The 24,388-nt window shown below is 40.4% G+C and overlaps 1 protein-coding gene across 1 annotated transcript in view; it reads right to left on the reverse strand.

Annotated features, from left to right (window-relative positions):
* dock4b (dedicator of cytokinesis 4b) overlaps positions 1-24,388 on the reverse strand; it is a 142,523-nt gene that overhangs the window by 64,351 nt on the left and 53,784 nt on the right. The window contains exons 8-13 of the mRNA XM_087830308.1: positions 21,253-21,404; positions 13,089-13,170; positions 12,848-12,908; positions 12,606-12,738; positions 10,227-10,315; positions 2,536-2,661 (exon numbers count right to left, since the gene is read on the reverse strand). Coding sequence (XP_087686434.1) covers positions 2,536-2,661; positions 10,227-10,315; positions 12,606-12,738; positions 12,848-12,908; positions 13,089-13,170; positions 21,253-21,404 — 643 coding nt within the window. The remainder of the gene's footprint in view (positions 1-2,535; positions 2,662-10,226; positions 10,316-12,605; positions 12,739-12,847; positions 12,909-13,088; positions 13,171-21,252; positions 21,405-24,388) is intronic.

Consider the following 24,388-nt stretch of genomic DNA (forward strand, 5'->3'; position numbering starts at 1 on the left):
TAATTGTTATAACATTTTAACATGTCGAGTCAAACTGTCAGTGTAGTTGAGCCTGACAAAGGTCAAATCAGGGGGTAAAAGGGGGAGAATGTGGATTTTGTTTGTTAAAGCAAAGAAGTATCGACTCGTGAGGTTGAATACATGTACTGGGCTTTCAACCAGTTACACCATTTTCTTATTACTCTTATACGTCTGAACAGGTGAGCAGTATTTAATATTTTACTTGGGGGGGGAAGCCTGAAGGGGGGTTTTGTTCTTTTTTTAAAAGATATTTAATAATTGCTATTCTGTTTGCTTTTTAATGACTTCTGAGTTTTATTTATTTATTTTTTATCCTTCATGGGGGCCACAACCCCCAGGGCTCAGAAGCAAGGACAGCACATGAAGCGATTCACGAACACAAACCGCACAAATGAATAAATAATGTACGTGTATTCAAATTGCAACAGAACCCTCACTCTTTCCTATTAATCAATCTATCCCAGGACATAGGCTTACGGTAACTGTGCATATTCATACTGTTTGAGAGCATAATCATTGTTCAGTATCACTTCAAGCTAAAACATCTGACTTATAAACAACCCTGCAACAAATGCAGCCTTTTCTGGGCTTCTCATGTGCTGCAATCTGGGAAAATAATCTGAGGAAGAAATAATCTTTGTCTTTGTTATAACTGCAGCTGTTCAATGACTGCAGCCATTCATATACGGTTTCCTGTGGTGGGGGGGAGTATAAATGCAAAGTGTGCTGGGTAAGTAAGAAAAAAAAAAGTATGTGGTTTGACAAATAACTTCGGCAGGTTTCAGTGGTCGTGTCTATCGTTAGAGTTAGCACTTATTATCTACTCTTAATCAGACAGCTACACTCTTCTTCATGATGATTTCGACTATATACATTCACCCCAACTTTATACATACAAGTACATGTACACACTCATACACACAAAGAGCACAGGAAGGTCGACAGGGACACTTTTTTTTAATGTACAATGGGAAAAGGGGAAGTGGAGACGGTGGGGGGAGCAGCTGGACGGAGAAAAGAGTGTGTTTGTGTGTGACAAAGAAAATGAGAGGAAAGATCGCACACAATAGTGGAATGAGAAATAAGAGGAAAAAGGAGGAAAGGCAGTCTCCTTTGCTCCTTTGCCCATGGGCAGACTTACACAAGCAGAAAGGGTGAGAGCACTCAGCGTTAAGGGTTTGAAGCCAGAAAAAGACAAAGGAGATGGTGTACATAAATCTTTGTTAGTGAGGCGCTGGGGGGGCCCACAGTATGTGGTTCCTCTATATCTGTGTGACCAGACAGCATATCTAGCTTTTTTAAGACATCAGCTTTTCTGTTGAAAAAGTCCCCTTATGTTCAGCTGCCTCAGAGAGCTAATTCAGCCAGTAGTTTCCTTCCCTACTTTTCCCCGGGCGTGTGTACATATAAACATGTGGCTGTGTATTTGGTACCCAGGCGATAAGACCCAATTCAGCTAAGCCCGAGGTGCATTTACAGAAGCAGCCAAGTGTCATCTCTCTACCTTTAACAGCATGATTCATCTTTGTGAGGGTGGAATTCAAATATCTCTCGATTCATGCAGTAGGCAGAGATGTTGGGTGTAAACACGACAACTATAATAAGAATAACTATAATAATTTTGAGACAGGCCAACAAATACAATACAAAACAGAGTACCAAAACAAAAAAAAAATATACTGTTAACAGCCTCGAGTCTGTCAGCTAAAACTTTATGTAACAAACACTGACGTATGATAGGACGCATTAGGTCTACCCACACCTGCTGGCTGTGCAATAGTTATTGAAACCCCGTATTTACAGGCAATAAATGTGTTTTTACCAATAGCAGCAGCAGTTTATGGGTGACAGAAAAAAGCATTAGGAGGCGCAGGTGCTCAGTAAACACCCCTCTGTCATAATCAGGTGGGGGCACTGTTCAAATCATCCAGCTATGGCCTGGCTGTCTGCTAAACAGCCTAATACTGTCTCATGAATCGGACATTGGTGTGTATATGACAGTCTACATATGTGTGAGCTCTGCTCTCGCTGTAATAAACTCTCGACCCCTTGCTCAATGGTAGCTTTGAGGGATTACAGCCACTTGACGCAAAAATAAAGAGTGTATGAATGGAACGACAGACGGCACCTCTATCACCCATGATCAGAAACACCGCAATGAAATGAAAGAAGAATAAAAACACAATTCTAAGTTAGTTTTGACTCAGCCGATAAGCAAAGCTACACAACAAATGGTTCATTGCACCCTGAGGGAAATGAGCGATTAGATGAGAGACTGATGTGATGTGTCACATCACATAAGCGCTTCTACTGACCCAAAGACAACGTGAAGTGAGTAATGGACAGAGTTAGCTTGCTTTATTGAGGTAAATTGCCCCCAACTGTAGATGTGCACTTTTTAAATGACACAGCGCACTTATTTTTCCACAACACCATGACTATTAGTCCCCCGGCCCCACTTTGACAACAACTGCTTTGAGACCTACAAGGTAATGTTGGTTTGTGGTATCCTACCTGGCATGATGACATCAGAGAAGCCCAGTTTCCTGGTGATTGACACACCACGGGTGAAAAGGACCATGTACTCCCGTCTTAGTTGATCTATATCCCCATGGAGGAGCTGCAGAGCCACTGCCAGACCTAAAAATCAGAGTGATAACATTCATTAATGAAATATCATGTTCTCATCAATTTATCATCTCTTACCCCTCACCAAAGCTCAAAATATATAACAACCATATTCCAAACCATATACAGTTAGCAACTTTAAGGCTGGATGAAAATGTTCACAAGAGCACATCTCAAGTTTTATTCCAGCAGACTGGATTTGCAAACCATTACACCTGCCAGTGATGACACTTGCATGTATAGAAAGCAAGCAGACACCCACACATATATATAAACAAGTAATGCAAACAGTCTGCGAGTCACCCCGCAGCTCTTTTTTTATTAAGAGGAAATCCTACATGATGGCTGTCGTCTCAGTTCAATATCCTTATGCAATAACTCCAAATGTCAGCAGAGCTAAATTAAAGCGTCAGCTTGTATTTAGAGCTCAAAACGCATCGCCTTGATGTCTCTGCCTGTCCAGAGAAGCAGCTACATAAACAGCCTCACAGCAAGGGAATATGCAGGAGACGAGACGACAACGACAATTATTATTGTTGTGCGTGTTTCGGGGAAAGTTGGGAGGCAGTGGTGAAATGGTTCATTAGCTGTAAGAGGTTTCAGTCAATGAGAGTCAACAAAGAGACGTGACTTGTTTGCAAACTGGGTAGAGACACACTGGACTACACTACCTTACAGAAGCAGAGAAGAAGAAGGACAAGTACAAGAGATGAATAGCACATTGAAAGCATAAAATATGTATGTTGCGTCTGCGATAATGTTACCTGTAGAAAGTGCCTACGTGAAGCCTATTTAAACAGGTTCTAAAACAGTGTCTTCCGGGTAATTTTCAAAGGCCATATATGACAGTACAGCAAAAGCTTTTAGCGTGTAGCTGTTCTTTTGATATGTCAGTTCATCGTGCATTCTATTTTAACACAATTAAATTACTTACTATTTTCAAGTACTTTCAGCTCACTCTTACCTGAACAAACTTTAAATATTAGTGTTCACCAGATTAGCATGCCTAATGGTTCAGTCACGCTAGCGTAAAAATTGGATGATAACTTCCTTGTAACTAAGAACAATCAGCGGTTGCACCACAACTGCACTGAACTCTTTTTTTGCATTGGTAAACTGACTGTAGAGGCTGAGCATGCAACTCCTCTAACCTCCGTTGACCACTTTCAATCACAAGGTAAGTGTACAGGTCGCCTGGTGGGAAGCAACCTGCCTCCAAACAATTGCAGTCTGACGCAGATTGAGTGCAATCACTCTCAGACACACTGGAAATTACTGCCCTATAAATCATACATGCAGACAGGTTGTTCACACATTGCAATCAATCAGAGTCCCGGTGGATCTATGCTTTGGTGTTAAATCTGTGCTGCAGGTACACTATAACCACAAACCATTCTGAAACCCTCCAATGTAACATGCACGTGACACGCACCCTCCTAGAAATGTATCCAAATGTCACCATCAGTGCAGTCACAAGTGGTGTTTGCCACTTGCACAGGCTACGTCGCAGGATCTATGCAGATTCTCCTCAAAAGGTTAATTCAGGTGTCGGACTGTGTCGACGATTGCAACTCACTGCAATGTGTCTCTTTCCAACCTTGTACTTAGCTGGTTATATTCTGGTTATACTCATAGATAAAAAGCAAACTTGTCAAGCGACATTTTTATGTTAAACTGCCGCGCTGCTGCAACTACGTCACTATTTGTGGAGAAATTTCTCACTTTGTGTTTCAAATCTCAGAAGTTTGGGTTATATCTCAGATCTGAGTTTGGTTTTTAAACCCTTAGTTAAGCATCTGCATCTCACTTTTGCTCTATGTCACTGTGGACAAGCTGCAGAGCCGCTGTCAGGCCTATAAATAAGCTAATGATAGCATTCAATACAGGATTTCAGCATATTATAATATCATTGCATCATAATCCTGTTCCAAACAGTAAACAGTGAGCAATGTTGTATCGCTGAGATAACAGCGTAATCAAAAAGTGACAACCCATTTTATTACAGTAGACGAAACTTGTAAACCACATAACCAAAATGATACCAGAGATAAGTGACAGTTGCCTGTATGAAAACCAAACAGTCACATACACACACACACACACACACACACACACACACACACTTAAACAGGTCATCACTTGCATCCATTACTGTATCTTACTTTTGCTTTAGCTGTCTACCAAGTGTAACAGTGAGTTGGTGAATTTGTAGACAAAACCAGTCAGTGCTGTTACTACAGACGGGTATCAATACAAATATAGATTGCAGGAGTAATGCAACTTTTTCCCTTAAAATTCACAGCTAAGCTGTTTCACACATGAACTTCACACAACCTTATTCAAAGTTGTGTGAAGTTCATCTGTGGCGCACATCACGAAGAGTCTACTTCCGATGCATTCATGCGAGTGGAAATACGGGGTACGTTACAGGTGAAAGCACCAGAATATTAGCTGTGCTTTTTGCCCATCAGTGCAATCTACTGACTTTGTATCAGGAAGCAGTGAAATAGATAAATACTGCCTACTATTTCTGTTCCCACATGTTCCTCTGTTGACTGGCTTACTCGGGGCTGCAGAGCACATGTGAAAGGGGCTTTAGATTTTTCATTACAACTGAAAATTACTGTAATTGCTTTATTATTGTAAAACTGAACTGAAGTCAGTCTTAATTTCAATTCGACCAAGCATATTGTATTTTCCGCTTTGTATGTAACAACAACCCCCCCCCCCAAAAAAAAAAAAAAACATAGACCTATGCATAAATGCACAGCCTAGGGCACAATACAAAAGTTTGACGTAGACAGACCTTTTCATTTGCTGAATGGACAAATCCTAAAACCCCAGTCAGAGGTAACCACATATGGTCAGTCAGCTTTCTTTGTTAACCTGGGCTTTTATATTCAGGCATGTTCATAAAAAAGAGGTTGTTTGACTCTTCTTCAGCACAAAAAGAACCTACTCATTTCAAACAGAGGGAACAGGTTGGGGAGACATATGAAGGTTCTGGCAAATTACAGCACAGGTCCTGAGCAAATGTGATGAATGTAGTTCAAATATGAATCTATTGCTAATCTCTCACATTATAGCTGCACATTAGAGCTTCAAACTCGACATGTTTAAAAATTATGCTAAACAAGACCAATCAGTTTTCATAATGAAGTTAAAAAAAAAACAACAACAACAAAAATACTTGGCCAAGTGAAATTAACCAATCCATTAAAGATTTTTTGATATAAATATATATATACCAATCTGTATTAACTTGCTGTAGTGTCAGCGATGTGCAGTAAGTTCATTTTACTTAGTGCATGGAAATTCCTGACAGCATGTTATTGCAACTGCACAGCCTCATTCATGATCTTACTTACAACATAGTTATGGATACAGTCTGTGTTTATACACCACTTTCCATTATATCATTACTTATTGTTAATCTCTGGCTCTCTTCCACAGTGTATCTTTTGTCCTGTCGCCCTCCCCTCATTCACAATGGTCCTGCAGATGGCTGCCCCTGCGGCCATCTGAGGGACCGGTATTCTTCCTGTTAAAAGGGAGTTTTTCCTCCCCGCTGTCACCAAGTGCTCACTCATCGGTGGCTGTCTGATTGTTGGGGTTTTCTCTATATTATTGTAGTGTCTACGAGGACCTATGAGGCAACTGTTTTTGTGATTTGGCACTATATAAATAAAACCAGTTTGGTTTGAGAGGTCCGTATGCATAAACACACTACCCCAGAAAAGATTCTTTATAGCTAGTATATAGCTAGCTATTTTAGTTCCCATATTGTTACCGTGGTGATCTAGCCAGGTTGAAAGAGAGTGCCCTTCGTGACTTTGAATGCGCTGGCTTTAGGTTGTAAACCTCCCTGACCCATCAATCTCACTGCATAATACATTACTTTGTCTTCTAGTCAAAATACTAATAATACAGTCCATCAATAGTGTGTTCATTGGGGCACAATGGCTTAGTCAGAAATGAAAAGGAGAGTCCTCTTTAGTTCAGGGGAGACTTTTTTTTAATCTTTTTCTTTTTTATACCCTATTCTGCCAAATCTGATTCAGCCTTTCACACTTGGGCTCATATAAACGAACACACACAGTCAGGCTTTAAAGGCTATTGCGGGGCCACAATTAGGCAAACCGAGCCAAATTACTATTCCTGAATGGTACACGTTGCTGAGTATAACAAAAACACTCTCAACCTTTGCTGCCCTCAGCCCACCGGACCTGCCTCTTCACAAACTCGACAAAAAATTAAAAAATAAATAAATAAATAAATATAAAAAAGCTGCAAAAACAAAAACAGTTGAGTTGTCGCAGCCTCTTCTGTCGCTGCCTACGCTCGCAGTGTGGAGGTGGGAGCTGAATTATCTACCTGACCTGACTCACACAGAGCCAGATTCTTATGAAATCCCTCTTACAGGTTACTGGGTACACGCAAACAAAATCTTTGTTCATCAGTACCCTCTCTTGTCTTTTGAATTCAATTACCCAAAAAGCACGGCCGACCTTGAAACACACAGGTAAAAAAAATACTCATTAGGCTCTAGGAGAACAAAATAAGTCTCCAAGTCTTCCCGTCTCTCTTCCACTTTACTGCCTGGTGTTCTTTTTATTTTTCGGGGCAGTGTATTCATCTTCCCCCTTGCTAATTGGCTGCTAATAAGAGACTTCTGGCATACTGCCAGTTCAGTTTTAAAGGAGTAAAACACAGTGAGACACAAATCATGATCCACACACACACACAAGCAAGCAAACATGGAATCGTGCACAAACATATAAACATGCACACAAATCCACATTATGTGTATCTCACTCTGCAGCACACTTGTTTTAATTGCCCTCCTGACACTAAGTGTAATAAACTGTAGTTCTTAAAGGGGATCTATTATGCTCATTTTCAACTCCGTGTTTTTACTGTCGTGCTTTCTAGAACAGTAGCTTCGCATGATCCTTACACCTTAACTTACACAAGGTTCATCCTCAGTTCATCCACTGTCAGAAAAAAAGCTGTTTTCCATCCTCTGCCTTTATTAAATCCTTCTTTTGATTGGTTGCCCCACATAAACAAAGTGATTTTTACAGTATTAAAGGGATAAATGCTACTTGTAATAATGAGATTGTATTACTATTACTTTAAACGTTGAGCATGTTTGATATAGGCATTCATCAATGTAGCAGTATACATTTGACAGAAAATATTGAAAAGAACAACGGGTCCATGATAAATACAGCGTGACATCCCATAGCTCGTGTATGGATGCTTTTACAGGGACACACTAAGAAGATGAAACATTCCCTCCAGTTTTCACATTTGTTGACGCAGCCTGGCACGCAACTCTGTTCTGTTATCTATTCTGCAATGTCGCTCCGCGGCAGAATAATTGCCTTCTGGGAGGAATTGACTTTTTAGATGAGGATATGCCCCAGTGAAATCTGTTGTGAGTGATGCTCTGTATAATTCTTTGAATGTAGAAGGAGCCCAGAAAGAAAGAAATCACTGCAACTGGACTGCTTCCTGGAATATGTTGTGTTACATTCAAAGTTGTTGCTCCACACATTGATATACTAAGTATACACTCGCTGGCTACTTTATTAGGTATATCTTTTTAACTGCTGTTAAAACCTGTCACCAGAGCCATTAGTCTTAAGGGCAGGTGTGTGAGTGAAAGACATGCAATTACAGAGATAGTAGTTAAAAAGAGCACCATCTAAGTAAAGTAAATTAATAAATGACACTTAATATCCAGAGCTCATTATCTTTAATACTTTAATACTTAAATTATTACCTCTATGTTGTGATTAAAGGGTTTTTTTCCCCTCTTCTGTTTCATAAGATCAATGTCACAGTGAGTTAAGTGGCAGAAATGTAATTTTGGAACAAACAGACTTTAATTATGCATGCCAGCATTAAAAAAAAGGAAAAAAAACCCTGCAGCCCTCCTCTAATACCCTTTGAAAGAAAAAACACTGAGGCTAATCAGCCATTCAGCTCCATCAGTGTCTTCATCTGACAGCAATTCAACAGCTAATACTCAAGCATTTGTGATAAACTTTGCACTGCAGCCAAAACAGGCGACTGAACTCTAAAATCATTCACTTGCACGTGCTTGTGTGAGTGCGTCTGTGTGCTTTGCATATTGCTGTCAAAAGAAAGCCTCGAGCAAACACTTACATGACGGATATGTTTTGAGAGAACCCTGCAAAGTCAGGCAACACGCTGTCTTCTGCCAGTAACAATGTGTTTACCAATGAGTGCGAATAATTGCCTCTGATTACAGAAAAAAAGCGAAACGTAAAGATGAAAATGTCACATTTATCCAGCAGGCATCAAGAAGCTTGTGCCGCATCTGCAGCGATAACTGCCAAAAGGTTGTGGAAGTTGAACAGCAACAATACAGAACATTATCAGTGCGCATAATCTGTTATTAAATCTGATCTCTGTGCGTGGCTGGGAGTTATCTGTGATAATATGACCAGTCAGGAGAAGCAGAAGTAGTGAGTAGAAAATAAAAGCTGTTATAGAGATCAATATGAGATTAGAAAAGTAAGTAGCTAAAAGAATGAAATGCTTGCTCAATATTCATATTTTTGTACTAAGAGAAATTAAACAGTACTCGTTTTAGACGGACAACTTTTGTTGTTGGTGTTAAAAAATAAATAAAATTAAATAAAAACACGGCTCGGATCATGCAGAAGGTGTTAAGTGATTTCGTGTCACAGCATCCTCTTCTCGCCTGTACGGGATTATTCTCACCTCGAGCAATTATTGGTTCTCCGAGGGCAGGTGGAATGGGGTGCTGACTCAGCAGATCGGATCTCGTTTCCATATTTCCATATATAACGTATAAGCAGGCGTTAGGAGATGGAAACACGCATAGTGTTTATTTTCACTGAGAAAGTAGCGGCCTCCTGCAGCTTCTCGGCTACATAACGGAAACTTCTGATGAGCGGTCCGTGACTGCCAAGAGCTGTTTGTACACGCTGATGCAAGCAGCTGCAAATTAGCCAGCTCTGTTTAATTTGTGCTTATGCCCTCTTGCTTCACAGTTTGCACCCCTTTTCACGCTCCCCTCACTGTAATCATTCAACAAGTTTCTTCTTCAAACAAAATGTAACTAGCACCTTAATGACTGCATCAGTATTAATCTAGAGTCTACCAAAGTATTGATCTCATTGCAGAGCGATCATGTTTTTGAAAGACTCAACATTCTCATTCTCCACCAACTTGTTGCTATGGGAGACCGCTGATGCTGCTGATCAGCATGATGAAATTTGAGCTATTAATACAAACTATCTGAACACATAGATTCCCTGCAGACACAGAAATGTAACGACTAATCCACTCCCACAGAAAAGAACTTAACTCCCACATGATAGCTACTGAGAATAACCGGAAACTGAGTAATACACGGCAAGATGTGCAACTGCGCTGCTCATTTTGTCATCGGAACATGGTGAACTTCACATGCAGTGCTGAACCCCTCCCACCCCCGTTGTCTGATGGCTTAAACCACCTACATGATTGTGTAGGTGTGAGAAATTAAAAGCAATGATTTAAGCAAATGGGGTTCTCACCAGTGTTTGATCCAGACAAGTTGTACCTAGAATTGGCCTTTTTGATGATGTTCTCATGGATCTGGGACCATTCGCTCTCAGTGTTACACCTGGGACACACACACACACACAAAGAAAATTACTGCAGATTTGCACAAATGCTCCAGAAAGAGTCCGGTAAATATCCTTGAAAGTGAGTCAGGATTGATGGTGCTTAGGCCGAGCAAAACCAAAACTGCTGAATCCAGTTTTTGCATTAATTCTTCATTTGTGAAAAAGGCACACCTCTTTGAAACTCCATGAACCCACTCTGTAGAAAAAGCTTGCTGTTGGAAATTGAAAGCATCGTCGCTGCTCTTCCCATCCAAGCTACAATGTTTGAAGTAACAAGTGCTTTTACCTTTGAAAAGCAGCTGAGTTTCTGTTACGCTGACCAACCACTTTCTTGAAATTCACTGTATATGTGACATGTGACCAAAAGCTGCTTTTTGTTGAGTGTATTTAACACTTAACGGTGGCATGACAGAAAAAAAAAAATCAGCTTTTCAATGACGTCTTGTCTGGATTCAACTCACAAAACAATTAGGTCACAACTTTCATGCTAGTCCAACTAAAACCTGTTGTTGCCTCAGGTGTGAAGAAAGTGGCTGCATGTTCTTGTGAGCAAAGTACATTTGGCCGGTTACTCTGATGCTGCTATAATTTAGGTCAAACTACTGTGTCAACAGATGCCTTTTCATCCCTGAGAGAATCACAGACTTGACTCCAGTCAAGTGTAAAAGGAAAGGTGCATAATTTTGTTGGTCCAGATTAATGTTCGTGTACTCAGACTACTACTTACCTAAAGGATTACTTGAATACGTTTCCCTTTTGCATTTATGTCTCATATTACATAAAAAGAAAATATTTTCTTAAATCCAAAATTATATGAATACTCTCAAGTACAGTCATAGTTAAATAAAATAGGACAAATATGCAATCTAAACTCAGACATAAAAAAATGAATCTTTACTCTGTCTTCTTGGAAGGCTTTATGGGTTTTTGTTTTTGTTCTTTTGTGTTTTAAGTGTGCGCTTTCAATCTGAAAGTTGAACCTTAAAATAAATCTGGTCTAGTACGCCCCATGCCCCCCTTTAGTCTCACCCTTGTTCACCTGTATGTAAAACATGTCGGCTGCCGTCAGCCTTCATTAACCCCTATCATGTAAACATGCTATCAAACTAAGTTAACAGTTCATCTGAATATTTTAATACAACTTCTGGGGGCTTCAGCCTTGTTGATAAGGTGCTTTGATAAAGGACTCCCACTCGCTTTTTCCCAGTAAAGCTTTTAATCCCTTAGCTTAATAAATTACCCTTAAACACCACAGCTGGAGCTTCAGTGTTGCTGATTTTTTAAAAGGCTGAATGGCAACTTTGAGACTTCCATGTTGTTCATCTGCTATGGATTGATTTTCAGCCCTGCCACTCTTTATTTTGTCCTACACTTGTCCAGTTTCCATAAATTTCTTGAGGACACGGTGCATATCATGCAAAACCTTCAACTAATAGCTCTTAGGCAATCAACTTGTTGGAGCAAAAATACCTTTTTATGCTTTTCAAATTGTGTCATCTTTAGATTTTTTTGATTTAATTAAAGAAATGGGAGGAATTTTGTGTTTCTTTTTTTCTTTTAAAGTAACAGTGAATAACGATCTAATTTAAAATGTGCTAAATTTGTCTTCTATGCGTAGACAATACACTGATTCATCACTTGAATCAAGTGTTTGTTTTGTTTTTTAATGCCTGAATGATTCACAGGTAAGTATTATGTAGATTAACATACAAAAAAAACTTTGCTCTGAAAATGGTTAGGTAGAAGGACTGGACTAAAAATATGAAAAAGCAGCCAATGTCCAAAGAAAAACTTTGGAAGCCCCTCAGAAAGCCTCTCTAACAAACACTAAATTCAGTTCACTTAACTGGAAGTCTGAACCCTCTATGTAGTATTATGTGTTATTCTTTTGGAGATATTTTAAGCAGTTACCTGACAGACTACATGTCCTGCAGTTTTAACTAAAGTTAGTTCCAGAAGTCTGTGTTCCAGTTTTTCCTGTGACTGAAATGCTCGTGTTATTTAATTATATGCTAGCACTAATAAACAGCCATGTGGTGGTGTCTGTGCAATGCATCCATTCAGTCTATACATGTAGCTTGCTAACCAGTCTTGTGAGCAGTAAGTGAGAAATTAGCACTCCATCCTCACCTGCATATGTTATCACTTCTGCTTTCCAAAAACAAAAAAGTTTTGGAAAGAAAACGAATAAGGAAACGACACATCATGCTGAACAAAACTTTAGCACTGGTTCATTGTTTAGAAGAAAGAAGAATTCCTAAATAATAGTTCTTTACAGTCACTTACGTATAAACCTTTAGCAGGTGGTCATCCTTAGAGTCAGCAGTAAGTAGATCGGCAATGCTGACAACAGCACAGCCAAACGGCCGCCTGTACTGTACGTTGCACTGGTTCTTCTTCTCTCCTGCTCCCATCCTCCCTGCGCAGACACACAAAGGTATCCACGGTAAGAACAGTATGAAAATGAAAGATTTTTAAGAACGTGAGTAGTACTCAGGAGAATAAAGAAGAAACATCACAACTCCTACCTATTCTTATGATGTGCACAACGATGTAGACATCTTTTCGTAGATCACTGCTTCCCAAATCCTGACAAACGATGCAGGAAAACATATTTAAGCGTCCGATCCAATTACTGCGAACAAGCTGAAGAGCACTGACACTGCTTTTATTTTTCAGCATAACAGTGCACGAGTTAAGTTAGCTTTATATAGCCTTAAATTGCTCCCAGTGAATCTTTTTTAACAAAATTCTGTGTTAACTACTCACCACAAATAGCGTGCATTGTCTTTCTGTCTTCTCTGGTGACTTGGGCAGCCCACTCTTATTCAGCCTTACAAAGAACCTTTCACTGTACAAGTAAGTGGACAGACAGAGACAGGGAACACACACGGAGATAAATGTGGTCAGGAGTGATGGCTGAGTGTCACAGTAAACAACAGCATCCAAGTTTTTGCTAACATGAACAGACTAAAGATTAGACACTATGTCAAAAAATGTCAAGTGCAGAACAGTGGGCACTGGAGAAATCACTTCAAAGTTCAAACTTCACACTGAAGCTGCGTGAAACAGAATATGAGGCGGGAAAAGGGAAAAGAAAAACAGGCTTCAGAGGCAGAGGGATAGAGGTTTAGGAGAAAGATGCTGAAGAAAATCCCCAAAACAGAATGCCTGTAAAATATCTAACAAGAACATTCACATGTGGCTGAATGAAAGCGCTTTGCTGCATATTATGGATTATCTCTGACACATTTAAAGACAGTTACTAGGCTTTCATCAGAAAAATCATAACTCAATCATAACTGCCAGACTAGATGGCATAAAACTTCTGGCTGTCACAGGGCTGTGCTGAGGACCAAGAGAGAAAAAGAAAACTTTAGAATTTATACTATTTCAGGTTAAAAGACTCCTGCAATGCCCTTATCTCTTATGTGCATTTGTGGTGAGGAGCTCAGTCTTTTGTACAGGGCTCAGAGTAGAGACCTATTGAAAGGAGCCAGTTGATGTGGTTGGGACGCCTGAGCAGAATGCCTCCTATGTGCCTTATAGGTGAGGAGTCCAAGTCATGGCCCAGGATATGTTGGCGAGACAACCCCTCTAAGTGGGCTTGGGAGAGGGCAGCTCTGCTAGTCTGTTCCCATAACCTGATAGATAGAAGGATGATGTTGAAATCTGGCATACAGCCATGAACTAAGAGGTAAAAAAAGTGAAATTTGAAGGTCACTACGACCTTTCACGGAATTCTCATCACTGCCAAGTCTTGGGAACACCCACGGGGGATTTCATTACATCTGGCCACAAACTCAAACTCAAACTCAAGAATGAACTTTTTTGCGGTCAAATGTTTCTTGGTGACCTTATGTCTATGGACATTTATACGCCATTCATGATTAAATCAAACTTTCCCAACATCTTATCATTTCAACTTTTAATCAGAGCGAACCCTTGGGCCAAAGCTGAAGAAATCCCCTCAAGGAATCCGTGAGATATCTCTCACAGTGGAACACGAACTCTGCATAACCAAAAAATTGCCTCATAATCTGGAATGAACCGTCTCCGAGTCTTGCCTCAAATGCCCCTCACGCCCGTTTCTGTTCAGGCGGGAAATTAAGTGAATGTCGCGCAAAAAGACAGAAAGGACAGACACTGATCGCCTTTTCGTTCTCTTTGTACTTTGTCCTTTATATCTCGCATGCACTGTGTAAAAGAGGCAGCGGAGGCATCCTACTGGGCCCCTCTCATCCTGGCAGGCGAGCTGAGGGCTAATCCAGTTAGGTGACTTTCACAGTCCTCCGATAAGCAGAGAGAAAACCTTGTAATGCACCCACGCCTGACAATGAGCCAAGTCATTGGCACGGCTAGCAGAGCACGCTACAGTAGGCTCATTCAAACGAGAGCAGAACACACCACAAAAGATCACATATAGCTTGACCGCAGTGCATACAAATACGATCGATTGGGATGTTTTGTAACTGTCAGAGGTATTAAAAGCTCCTGCTACAAGCTCAAAATTGTTTGGGCTCTGCAGTGATGTAAATAAGAGGCAGCTTCTCTTACTGTGACTCTGTGTTTTGTATATGTAGGGCAGTGGGTGCTCATGTTTGAGTTAATTAGGCTTCTGATTATTAATTATACAAATGCTTATGATTTTTTATAAATGTATTCCTTCAGTAAAGTTCTTTTCTCAGCCATACTGGAAGGAACCAGTTGAGGCCCAATTTGATTTGCAGTTGTTCCTCATTAGCTGCCCTCTGTAACTTTCCAGGCCATTTATCCGGCCATATGGAGACAGATTCCTATGCATTAGACATGAGACTTTGCGCCCGCTTTTCCTAATTAGTGCTCTATTGTTGAAACCCCAAATGCCAATTAACAGCTACTCCTGCAAACACAGACTCAAACAAGGTCTCCCTTCTTTTCAACACCCTTCCCTCGCCACCAGCTCACAGCCTCGCAGCTGCAGCGTGTTGATCGCCCGAGCCGAGGGGACCAACATCCCCCAGTGGGACCTTATCTCCCTCTATCACCACTCGCATTAACATAACGTAAATGGCCGATTTCCCGCCCCTCTGGGCTCTTGCTGTTCCCCCTCCTAATATCGATGATGGCATTAGGAGCTGTGCGCTCTTCCAATGAGCGGACGGCTGGAGGGGGAGGGGGGTGTTCCAACTGAGGTGTTAACTGCTAAATAAATGAACTGTCACCACCTTGTAAGTTGGTACTAAATAAATAAATACATCAAAATATACATCTAAAAAGGCCCACAACAAAGCAGAAGAGGAAAGCTTAGACCTTAAGTAATCTAAACACTGAATAGCCAATGGCGCTGAGAGATCATGAAAGGGGGCATGGAGAACACTCAAGAGCAAATAATATTATTGCAATTTTTAGCATTTTGCGACATGCCGAATTAAAAAAATTGTGATTTATCGCGGATTAAACTTTGTCAGTATATGTTTTATCCAAAAGGATAAACCTATCTCACTTGATCATACCAGCACTGTCCCTAAAACCTGACATAAATGTTGCCATAAGACAGAGTCAGTCTGATATCAGTCTGCGATTAAATGAAGTCAACTTGGCAGTTGCATGCAGTCTGTTTCAGGCAATTAATTGTTGCCGCAAATAACTGTGAGAAATCTAAAAATCACATATCTGTTGCTTTTACATTACATTTGCATTCAACAACATCCTGTTCTATAGGAATATAACCAGAGTACAACCGGCCAGCTGAGTCAAGTCCCCTCATGATCATCCACAAAGAATCGTTCAGACTGATGGCAACATGTTGGCGATCTGTCATTTCTAAATTAGAGAGGAATCTCTCTGAGAGTGATTGCAATCAGACCAGGTCCAGATGACTGCTTACAGAAAGGCTGCCTCCGATCAGCTGACCTTTGCAACTGCTTTGTAATCAAAAGTGGTTGTAAGTGTGCAACATCCTCAAGCTCTGGGCAACCATTTAATCACCACAATTTAGAATTGGCCCTATTTTTACAGCAACTGAGCCACCAGCTTGCTCTGAATTAGGGGGTAGCGTTGTCAAGCTAAGTGTGTCCAGTGTCGGATGTTTTCAGCTGAGCTGATTTAATAAATTTTGTTCTGCTAACGTTGTCTCAGGCCGGGAACAACAACGGAGATCTCTGTCCAGAAGAGCGCAGTCCTAGGAACAGCTAAGATACTGCACAGGACCCTCAAGCTCCCAGACCTCTGGTAGAGGACCTGAGCTTGAAGGATTAGCGGGGAATTTTTATATATATATATATATATATATATATATATATTAGGGGTGCAACGATACACAAAATTCACGGTTCGGTTTGATACTTTGGTGTCACGGTTCGATATTTTTTCGATACAAAAAAAAAAATTAAAATTATAAATATATATTTTAACTCAAAAGTACAGTTTTTAAATTTAATGTTGCTGAAACAACAAAGTAATAAAAGAAATTAATATCTGATTGAGGAATCACTCATCTTTGGAAAAGAGAGTTTATTACAGAGAAATGGCTCTTTCCAAAATAAAAGCTATACTATACGCTTCTTCTGGGCTATATTCTCAGCAGCATATTAAACATATCAGGTCCCCATAAGGAGAATCATGTGCTAACGGCTGTCTAAATGACTCGGGTAAAGCTTGTAGCATGCGTGCTTGTTGTTTTTGTCTGCTTCCACTTGTCTTTGCACTATGATGATGTCGGTGTAAATGTGCAGTCATATTCGTTGTGTTCCCACTAGTGCTGTCAGCGTTAATCTGAAATGACGTTAACGCCACAACACGGCAAATCTCTGTTAACGAGCTACCGCGGATCGCCCTGTGCATGGGGCTGGACGGCCAACACGTTAATGAGCTAACTGCGCTAACGCACTAGTTCCCACCAATGTAATTGAGCATTGCCTGGCACATCCAACATACTGTTTTACTTTAATCCACGACGCGCTTACCTTCAGGGTCACACGTCACATGAAAACCAAAATAGTTCCAAACGCCACATCTGAATGAGCGTGGGGGAGGTTCAATTTGCCATGTTGCAACAAGCTTAACTTCTGTCTCGCTAGCTTGCCCTGCGCTCAGTGAATCTGCGTTCGACTACTCCGCCTAGGCTGCACTGTCGAGCGCAGATCCACTGAGCGCTCAACAGAGACAGCATCGTCAGAAGGAAAGTTGATAAAAATAAATTAAAAATTTTGTATTGTTCGATACATATGCGTACCGAACCGAAAGTACTGTATCGAACGGTTCAATATCCACACAAGTCAAGGACCTTTGCAAGAAGTAAAATTAAACCTCTGAGGAGGGAAATATGAGCGTGTAAGTCGGTTTGTGATGTGCGATCTTGGTGTCGAACAGCATCAGAACCCACAGCATGGGCCATGAGCGCAGTACAGCAGTGTGTGTGTGTGTGTGTGTCCTTCTGGAAAGCCTGACAAGGAGTCTGTACTGAACACAAAGAAGCTGCCATGGTGCACAGGGGATGATGGTGTTGGCGTGGTATTGAGACAACGGGTCAGACCCCCCATCTGGTCTCGCGTGCACACACACACACAGATAAACCACCAGCACAGAGGGAAGCAGCAAAATGGCTCTCTGCCAGCCAGATTGTGTAAATGAGTGCGTCTCTGTTTATGCATGTGACCAGACAGTGAGAGACACGTTGGCGAGCTGCCACTGCGAGATTTTCCTAAAAGACAACTGATGCAAGCAAACGCACTTGCAGACGCAGAAAATTAGAAGCATAAAGGCACTGTGGTTGAAGCCTCTGACTGCCTTTATCCCTCAAAATTGCAAGAAAACCCAAATTGTTGATTTAGGCAACAACATAAGTGGTTATGAGAAAAATATAGCTTTGTCTGTGTTCTCTCTTGCTGAATTGTGTTTGGATAAATTCACATTTCATTTGTGATGCATCATGAATTCCGAAGCTGCTGTTAAGTATATAATTTCAGCATTACTGAAGTGGACTTTACTCTACTCCAGAAAATGGATTTTTAATCCACTTCAAATATATATTTAAGCTTAGTGAGTATAATTACTCATGCTCAGCTAAGGCACTCAATCTTTCAAAGAAGCAAGAAGACTAAAAGAAAAGAGGGAAAAAATGATGACATAAAAAGAGTGACAGTTTAAAAGAAAGAACAAAAGGGCTTCAAGTGGAACATGATACGATGGCGCTGAAGACTAATTACCCACTTCACGACAAAAAAGTACCCACTTTCACTCTGAAAAAAAACCCCTTAATTATTACTAAGCCATATATTTTACAGGGACACTAAATTTTTAAGAAATACAAGCGGTAGTAAAGTAAAATTAATTTAAAGCTATATTTTACCTAGATACAGATTTTAAGCTGGACCCTTCCTGAACCAACCCTCACATTTATCCAGGCCCAGGACCAGCACTAGGAATGCGCTACCTTGTGAAACCCTGAGGGGGAATCGAACCAGGGATCTTTCACATGTAAGCTTAACATGTTAACCAGTACCAAAGCTTATATTTTGCAATAGTGAATTTTGATGTCCAGCAACCTGGAAAGAGGAGAACAAGAATGTGTTCTTCCATATTCATTTGAGGAACATTTCTTGGTAGTAATGGTCCTTATGCTTTCAGTGAGTAACATGTCTGGACTGCAGGCAGCCCACTTTAGCACACAGAGACATTTACCTTCTGTTGTAATACACAAGTGCAGAACGTGTCTTAGCATTATCTTACTGAAATAAGCAAGGGTTCACCCCTGAAAAACATGCCAACTGGAGCATATACACTGCTCCAAAACATGAATGTGTTTTTCAGCATTAATGTTGCCTTCACAGATGCACGCGTTACTTTGTTAAATCCCCCCTCATCTTGCTAAAATTGTTGACTTTAAAAGTGTGTGCTGATAACAAACCACATGACATTACAGCTGTTTAGCCCACTGGTCAGACCACAGCACAGGTTTTCACTTGTGCTGTGGCGAGGCTGCCGGACACTGGCACCACCGGGCCCTCTGACCACCACCAGTAGGCAACAGGTGAAGTGTCTTGCACAAGGACACAATGACCGAGACTGTCGGAGTCGGGGCTCAAACCGGCAACCTTCCGATTACAAGACAAACGCCCAACTCTTGAGCCACGATCGCCCCAATGGCTCTTCCCGATCTGATATTGGGTTTTGGCCTTGTCCCTTGCACACCGATTTCTCTGGATACTCTCTGGATACTGAACTGATGCAAGCTTGGTTTGTCCTTACCCAGTTATTATGAATCAAAGTTTCAGCCAGTATTTTTTTTTAAGAATTTAATTTGTCCATCCTTTTGTTGCTCCTGTCCACAACTTAGAAACTAGTTGAAAATGTGTATTCTCTATACAAACACAACAACATCTTTCAGTTCAAAATTTCAATGGTTTACTCAGCATCCCAGCCTGTGACAGACTGATGATCTGTCCAGGGTGTACCACGCGCTGTAACTCTATGACAGTTATAGCCCTATTTTTCTCTCAGATTAATAACATCATTGCAACCAAACAAAATGGCAAACTTGTAAAAAAGAAAAGATAGCGCCTTCCTTCTTTTGTGCTATAATTCTTCAGGAACGGTGGAAACCGCAGCTATTTTCATGTAAAGTTTAAAGAAAGTTGCCAGCAATATGGATGAATCATAAATTGGATTACAATAGAAACTGAAGTAGGGCTACTGGATAATAATAGAGAGTAATAATTTTTTTTTTTTAAAAAGAGTCCCATCAACACCATTCTAATTCCTCTGATGTGACCCTGTGGGGCGGAGAGTATTCTCACACAAGCACGTCTTATCAAAAGAAGTTTCAGTGCTGCTGTGCTCATTTTTCAACCCACTCGCTTTTCTTTTGCCTGACAAATTCGCTCCTTTGTGACATGAAACAAAATTTCTTCACTTTGAACTTTGAAACCAGGGAGTTTCAACACAGTCTTCCATTTGGGCAACACCCTGTCAGGAGAACAGTGTGGTATCTGCTGGTGTGTAAGCATGTATGCAAGTAACACATGCAACCTCCCAGGGCACCAGTACCAGCTTTCACATGGACATTTTTTTCCTAAAAATAAATAAAGAAATAAAATAACATGGCCTTGTCCAATTTTGTGTGTTCAAGTGCACTTTAATAACCTGCTTCATTTAATAAATCTTCATGAATATAATTAAGAGCAGTCTAAGGGGAGCCGTTTGGCACAGGGCGTTCACAATCAACAGAGCAGCTCATTTGCATTTCACTCTCCCACAGGATTTAATGCCATAAACCATACAACCTTATGAACAAGCAAGGAACTGTTTTCCTGCGGCCTACAATCCAAGAAAACAACATACAAGCTGATAAATCAAGCTGCTTGGTCTAAAAACACACTGTAAGGACCAAAAATAAATAAATCATAACATGTCACAGTGATGGAAACCATCACTTCATCACATCACTCAGAAAGTTTTGGTTTGAGTTCAAATGTACAAGTATCCAATTTCCACCGATACAATGGCGTTAAATGAAACTGCTATTCTAGTTCTCAACATGCTAAAACAACAAAAAAGAGAAAGAAAAAATGTTAAATAAATAAATTAAAATTAAATAATGTCTCTTTGTAGACTTGTGGTTAGGCAACAACCTAAATTTAGCTAATGAGCTAACAGTTTGGCTAATGGCAAGACGTACATCCTGTAATGCTGATGCTAGTATGGGCCTCTCATCATGGTAAGAATGACACTTTTCCCTTTACACTTAGTTCAGCCACTAAACAAGTGCCATTCAGTTCCACTATATTAAAGATAATGCAACCATCTCTGAACTTCATTGTTCCAAAACTGGGCAACTTGTACCAAAACAATCTAGCTACACAAACAGCACTACAGGCTAGATGGAAAAATATTTGATTTTTGAAAAGGCCCAATTAGAATCATAAAGGCATGTTGCCTATAAAGTCTCTACCTGAGTGGCCGGTTCTCCCGTCCATCATAAATGTGAAAGAAGACTTCCAGCTCCTCCCCCAGATTAGCGCTCATTAGACTCTTCACGTGGACAAACAGATGATGGGTGCTAGCAGGGGTGGATGTCTCCTTCTTACGATGTCGGTGTTCCATCTGCGGGCGAGAGAAGAAAATCAGCACAAGCAGATTTCTCTATATAAAGGAAAACGTTATATATTACGGTTTAGCTGTAATTATGCAAACTGGGAAAAAATCTAATAAACAAGAAAACAACTTGAAACAAGAACAGCCGCAATTGAAATACAGAGTTATAGAGGTGGATTCAAAGAAGGTTAAAAACTCATAACCTCTCAAATCGAAGCTGCTGTATTAGTGATGAATTCAATAACAGGTAAAATTCCCCTGAGGCTTCTCACTGTAGGCAGAAGGACTGATTTGAATTTGCATATATGTGAAGAGCAGAACGATATAGATGTTGATATACATCAGGCTAATATAAGATGTAATACTGCCGGCTGGCAGCTCAGAGGCTAAAATGTGGGAGTTGAAGCTGCACTGTCTGGCTCTTTCTTTGTTGCAGCCTTTCTGCCAATACATCAACTCAGACTGGTGTTTAAGCAGCACACTTGCCGAGCATTTAGAGTGATGTGCAAGACTTTTGAGCCACCCCTCATTACGTTACATTTTTCTTTTAAAGAACCACACTCATTTCTTGTGATGTTGTACTTTAGTTGATTCCTCTACTGTTCGCTGAAGCTTCATCAGGAATGACCTCTTGGCTTCTCAGTGGAAGGCTGGCTGTCAAGAAGCCATTCTTAAAGAAGGCAATATGTATGGAAAAGGTCAGGAGGGAGCCTCTACAGGCATCTGTAAAACACGGTAGAAGCTATGTCAAGGTTTGGGGCTGATTTTCAGCCAGTGCTGTTAGGTTTTTGTCAAAATTGATGGAATTATGATTGCAAAAAAGTACTCTCAGATTTAGTTCCACCATGCTGTATCATCTGGAAGGCATTTGAACTTTGTAATGTCCTCTCCAGGTAAGAAATCTTGAGAACTATACCTGAAGACTACTTTAATTACAAAAGCAGACTGAGAATTCAAAATATTGACTTTCAAGCTTGTTAAAGTCTATAAATTTGGATTTTCCCTTATATGTTGTGTTTCTATGCATGTCTGCCTGTTTCAATAAATGGCAACAACATGGGCAAGACATCCGCACAGGCATCTTTAAGGAGGCCAAATCGGGGGGTTTTGACCGAAAGAAGCAGAAAACAACATCTTAAACATTGCAATTCACACAAACGTTTAAAAAAATAAAAAGTCAAATAGTTCAGCACAATTACAGATCTCAGTGCTTTAGTGGTGGATGATATTACTTGCCCTATTACATCACTCTGTACCAAAAAGATCAATAAGGCCTCATACAGGATGGTGTGGTGTGTGTACACACATTAGAGCTCTGTTTATAAAAGGTTCATCATGATCTGCTGTCAACAGCCAAAAATACACACACGCACAACACACACATACACACAACTATACACAAAGCACCAGATGGCCACTAGAGCCACTGCCAAATTTGGCCTCGCATCCACTTCTGTTGTAAAACATGAGAAAATCGGAAGGAGGGGAGCAAGAGACGGGGATCAGGACAGAAGAAAGGGAAACGGATAAAGACAATGCAAGAACTGAGTGTAGTAAAGCTTCACCACAAAACAACACACACACACAGTATATTAATAGTGGATATAATATGTTTTACAGGATTATAATGATGGTTTGGTTGTAAAATTTGAATAGTGTTGCATTGTACAGCATAGGTGACTGAAATGCACTTGTCGGAAGCAGAGATGGGCAGTAACGCGTTACTTGTAACGCGTTACTGTAATCTGATTACTTTTTTCAAGTAACGAGTAAAGTAAGGGATTACTATTGCAAAAACGGTAATTAGATTACCGTTACTTTCCTATAGGAACGCTGCGTTACTGCGTTACTAAAACCGTGATTTTTTGCGAGAATGTCTCATGATAGTGACGTAAGCAAGTGCGATGTTCGTGACAACAGCTGTGTGCAGATCAACAACGGACTATATATCGAGTGCGGGAGAGAATGTGAGCGTGCAGCGTTTAAAGCGTGGAAGTACTGACCTTACTTTGAGTTTGATTCCATAAAAAGTGACAAAAACATTAGTGTCCGTTGTGCGTGGGAAGAAAACTTCTTTTTACAGTGAAAAAAAACCCTAAACTTCCAAGCAAGCACCGAGTGCGCTACCACGTAATGGGAAACTCACAGAGAAACTTGCGGATTCTTCCACTGACCGCTGCAGCACACCTGCACCAGGGTAAACCTCTGCCCACCCTACTCCTGCTTTACAGGTGAAAATAGAGCAAAAGGACCGCTAGTCTTTGATTTTATTTATTTTCTGCTGTGTTTCACTTGCATCTATTTGAAAGAGTGAGTGTAAACACACAAAAATAATTATTTTATGTGCTGGAATGTGCAGAAAATAGGTTTAAATATTAAACAAATTTCTTCCAGTCAGAGAATGTTGCATATAATTAAATTTTTGCTTGATGCATAAAGTTAAAAGATTAAAACTAATAAAACAAGTTTTAAAAAGGGACTTTTCCATTTGATTACATTTTGTATGATGGATTATGGATGGAGGCAGCACGGTGGCACGGTGGTTAGCACTGTTGCCGCACAGCAAGAAGGTCCTGAGTTCAATTCCAACATCAGGCCGGGGTCTTTCTGTGTGGAGTTTGGAAAAGGATAAGCGGAACCGAATGGATGGATGGATGATGGATTATGTAGAAAAAGTAGAATTGGGCTGAAAGATCTATCGCTTTATCACCTATTCAGGTTGTAAATCGTGTTTTTAAAAAGTAACTAAGTAATTAATTACTTTTGAAAATAAGTAATCAGTAAAGTAACTAGATTACTTTTTGGGAGAAGTAATCAGTAATTAGTTACTGATTACTTTTTTCAAGTAACTTGACCAACACTGGTCGGAAGCAACATTTCAAGCTCAAGGAATTATGAAGCTGCGTACCAGGCAACAAATAATCTTACTAAAACTAAAACACACTTGTCATGTCTTAATTCAAAGTATTAACGGATACTGTCACATTCACAGT

The sequence above is a fragment of the Neolamprologus brichardi genome, chromosome 17, assembly GCF_056152115.1.
Source record: "Neolamprologus brichardi isolate AB-2024 chromosome 17, ASM5615211v1, whole genome shotgun sequence".
Taxonomy (NCBI): Eukaryota; Metazoa; Chordata; class Actinopteri; order Cichliformes; family Cichlidae; genus Neolamprologus; species Neolamprologus brichardi.